Source organism: Erpetoichthys calabaricus (genome assembly GCF_900747795.2).
Source record: "Erpetoichthys calabaricus chromosome 1 unlocalized genomic scaffold, fErpCal1.3 SUPER_1_unloc_17, whole genome shotgun sequence".
Lineage (NCBI taxonomy): Eukaryota > Metazoa > Chordata > Cladistia > Polypteriformes > Polypteridae > Erpetoichthys > Erpetoichthys calabaricus.
This window is the reverse complement of record NW_026261582.1, coordinates 7,404-10,597: the sequence shown is the minus strand read 5'-3', so window position 1 is coordinate 10,597 and position 3,194 is coordinate 7,404. Positions and strand designations below refer to the sequence as shown.

General features: G+C 38.4%; 1 protein-coding gene across 1 annotated transcript; it reads right to left on the bottom strand.

Moving 5' to 3' along the window:
- Window positions 1-267: 267 nt before the first annotated feature.
- On the bottom strand, window positions 268-1,638 carry LOC114642298 (zinc finger protein OZF-like; the record flags this gene model as incomplete). Its single annotated transcript, XM_051921656.1, has 1 exon — window positions 268-1,638. A coding segment is annotated over one exon (1,287 nt), but the record flags the coding sequence as incomplete, so codon positions are not given.
- Between the last annotated feature and the right edge of the window lie 1,556 nt (window positions 1,639-3,194).

Below are 3,194 nucleotides of genomic sequence, written 5' to 3'. Positions count from 1 at the left end.
GTTGTACTTCTTACCAAGTTTTCAGCAAATGAGCCTGGCAACTTTGTGGTGTTGTGCAGTGTAAAATCCTTCAGTAATCAGAACCTTGCACCCAGCAACAAGATATGTGACTGTTTCTAGCTCTTTGTGGTAGAAGTGACAATTATGGGTTATTTATTTTTTGTATTTTTGATCTGAACCACTCTGTGTCCAAGCCACTGTTTTTTGCACCTATGATGAGGCGTACATCTTTTGGTCTTAGTTCACCCCTCATAAGCCATGAAGTTCTGTTTCCACATGAGGCTGTTGGAGGGGGGCTGTGTATTTACCACTTTACTTGTACTTTCCCCAATTACATCTTTTTTGTTTTCATCAAACTTTTTGAATTCTTTCTTCTGCTGCTTGGCATTGTACTGTGTTCATCTGTGGACAAGGTGGGGGAGTTTCTGTCATTTTTTTCTCTCTTGTGTGAATTCTTTGATGTTTCTGAAGAATGCTTCTCTGTGAAAACTTTTTACCACATTCACAACAGAAATATGGCTTCTCTCCAGTGTGAATTCTTTGGTGGTTCTGAAGACTGCTTCTCTGTGAAAACTTTTTACCACATTCAGAACAGCAATATGGCTTCTCTCCTGTGTGAATTCTTTGGTGGATATGAAGACTGTGTCTCCATGAAAATTTTTTACCACATTCAGAACAGTCATATGGCTTCTCTTCTGAGTGAATTCTTTGGTGGCTCTTAAGATGGCTGCTCTGTGAAAACTTTTTGCCACAATCAGAGCAGCAATGCGGCTTCTCTCCCGAGTGAGTTTTAATGTGTATCTGAAAATTATGTCTGTAAGAGAACTGTTTTCCACATTCAGAGCAGCAATATGGCTTCTCCCCTGTGTGAATTATTGTGTGGTGCTGAAAACTGCTTCTTTCTGAAAACTGTTTACCACATTCAGAACAGGCATACGGCTTCTCCCCTGTGTGGATTATTTGGTGGATATGAAGATTCCTTCTCCGTGAAAATTTTTTACCACATTCAGAACAGTCATACAGCTTCTCTCCTGTGTGAATTCTTTGGTGGCTCTGAAGACTGCTTCTATGTGAAAACTGTTTACCACATTCAGAACAGTCATATGGCTTCTCCCCTGTGTGAATTATTTGGTGGATCTGAAGATGGCTTTTCCGTGAAAACTTTTTGCCACATTCAGAGCAGCAATATGGCTTCTCTCCTGTGTGAATTATTTGGTGGCTCTGAAGAATGCTTCTTTCTGAAAACTGTTTGCCACATTCAGAACAGTCATATGGCTTCTCTCCTGTGTGGATTCTTTGGTGGCTCTTAAGATGGCTGTTCCGTGAAAACTTTCTCCCACATTCAGAGCAGCAATACGGCTTCTCCCCTGTGTGGATTCTTTGGTGGATATGAAGATTCCTTCTCTGTGTAAACTTTTTACCACATTCAGAGCAGAAATACGGCTTCTCTCCTGTGTGAATTCTTTGGTGACTCTGAAGACTGCTTCTATGTGAAAACTGTTTACCACATTCAGAACAGTCATATGGCTTCTCTCCTGTGTGGATTCTTTGGTGGGTCTGAAGATGGCTTCTCTTTGAAAACCGTTTACCACATTCAGAACAGCAGTGAAGTTTGATTCCTGTATAAAGTTTAAAAGAAAAAAAATTTTAGTTTTTAACCCACCACTTTCATACTGACATTATCTTACAACACTAAACAAATATTGGTATAACTTATGAACAAACTTTGATAAGCATAAGCAATCATAAGACTTAAGTTGCAAGTGAATAGAGACTCAACTACTCATCACATGAGCACAATTATAGGAGCCAAGAAGTTAAAATAGTAAAATAAACAGGTCACATGTGACAGGCACAATCAACAAGACTATTGCTGACTTTTTAAACTACATTACAGAATGGCATTATCATTTTGTCATCATATTCTTGAAATATTATAACATTATATATTGTTAATTATTGCAGGTAGAAAGTAATAATCATGACCCATCATTACATTGGAGAGTGTCATGTCAAATATGTGAAATGAACTTTTATTAAACAGAATGTGTCTTAATATTTGTAAACAGTCCAAAGCCACCCGACTCCATATTATTTTTTAAATTTGATTTTAAAAAGAGGCAGAGGATAGTAAAGCAAAAACATTTTAAATATACAATGAGAACAGACTACAATTTAAATGAATAAAACACACAGGTCACTGAAAAAGCCCAGAGACCCACGTGACACCTGACCTGAAACAGCAAACTAGACACTTGTGGCCGAAGTGCAAAATATACTTCTGCTTTCATACCACCTGCGTCAGGGGCTTTTTTGTTGCAGTTTGATTTTAAAATGTATTTAACTCTTTTAGGGCTAATTTTTTTTTTTGTTTCTTTTCTCCCAGGGCTGAATATTTTTCCAAAAACTAACATTTTTTAAAAAAGAACACAAAGCAATTGTTTAACATATCAAATCAACAAAAAATATTTACTTTTGACAAATGTTACTGTTGTTGCATGTTGTATGAGCCTGCATACTCTATGATTTCACATACATATCACATACATTTTACACAGCAAAGTCTGATCTCGCTCAAAGCAGACAATTTCAGTCATTGCCACATTGCACTCCTTACAATATGTGTTGCTTTGGTGCCTATTTTTCAATTGTCTGTTGCTGCACTTTCTCACATATATTGTTAGTGTGTACTGTAGAGAGACAAGTCACCCATTTGCCATCGTGCCATGCCACTGCCACCAAGTTTTCTGCCTGCATAAAAACTGTATTGTCACCTCTTTTCATCTTCTGAAACTTTATGAACTTTATGTATGGCATTATAGCCTGATTCACCCCATGGGATTTGCTTCTGTTTATTACAGAAGTGAATAAAACTTTGCAGCAGCATGTACCTAAGCCACCAGGGGACAAAACACGTTTGGACCAATGCTCCCTGAAGTTATATCACCAGTTCTGTCTCATCTCTATTTGTAATGCCACAGCGCGTTTCATCTCGTCTTTCGTTGTGGGTTTCCACTTTGAAAAACGAGAATGCGATGCAAACGCAGCCCGCGATTCAAAAAAAATCTCTGCCTACCTGTTTGTCTCGTCTGACAGTAGCTGAAAAGCAGCATCAGGAGAGAGCAGCCTGAAGTACAGCAGCTGGTGATCTGTCGTGTCCAACAGCAAGCCATGCCGTCTTGTAAACTCTGGTA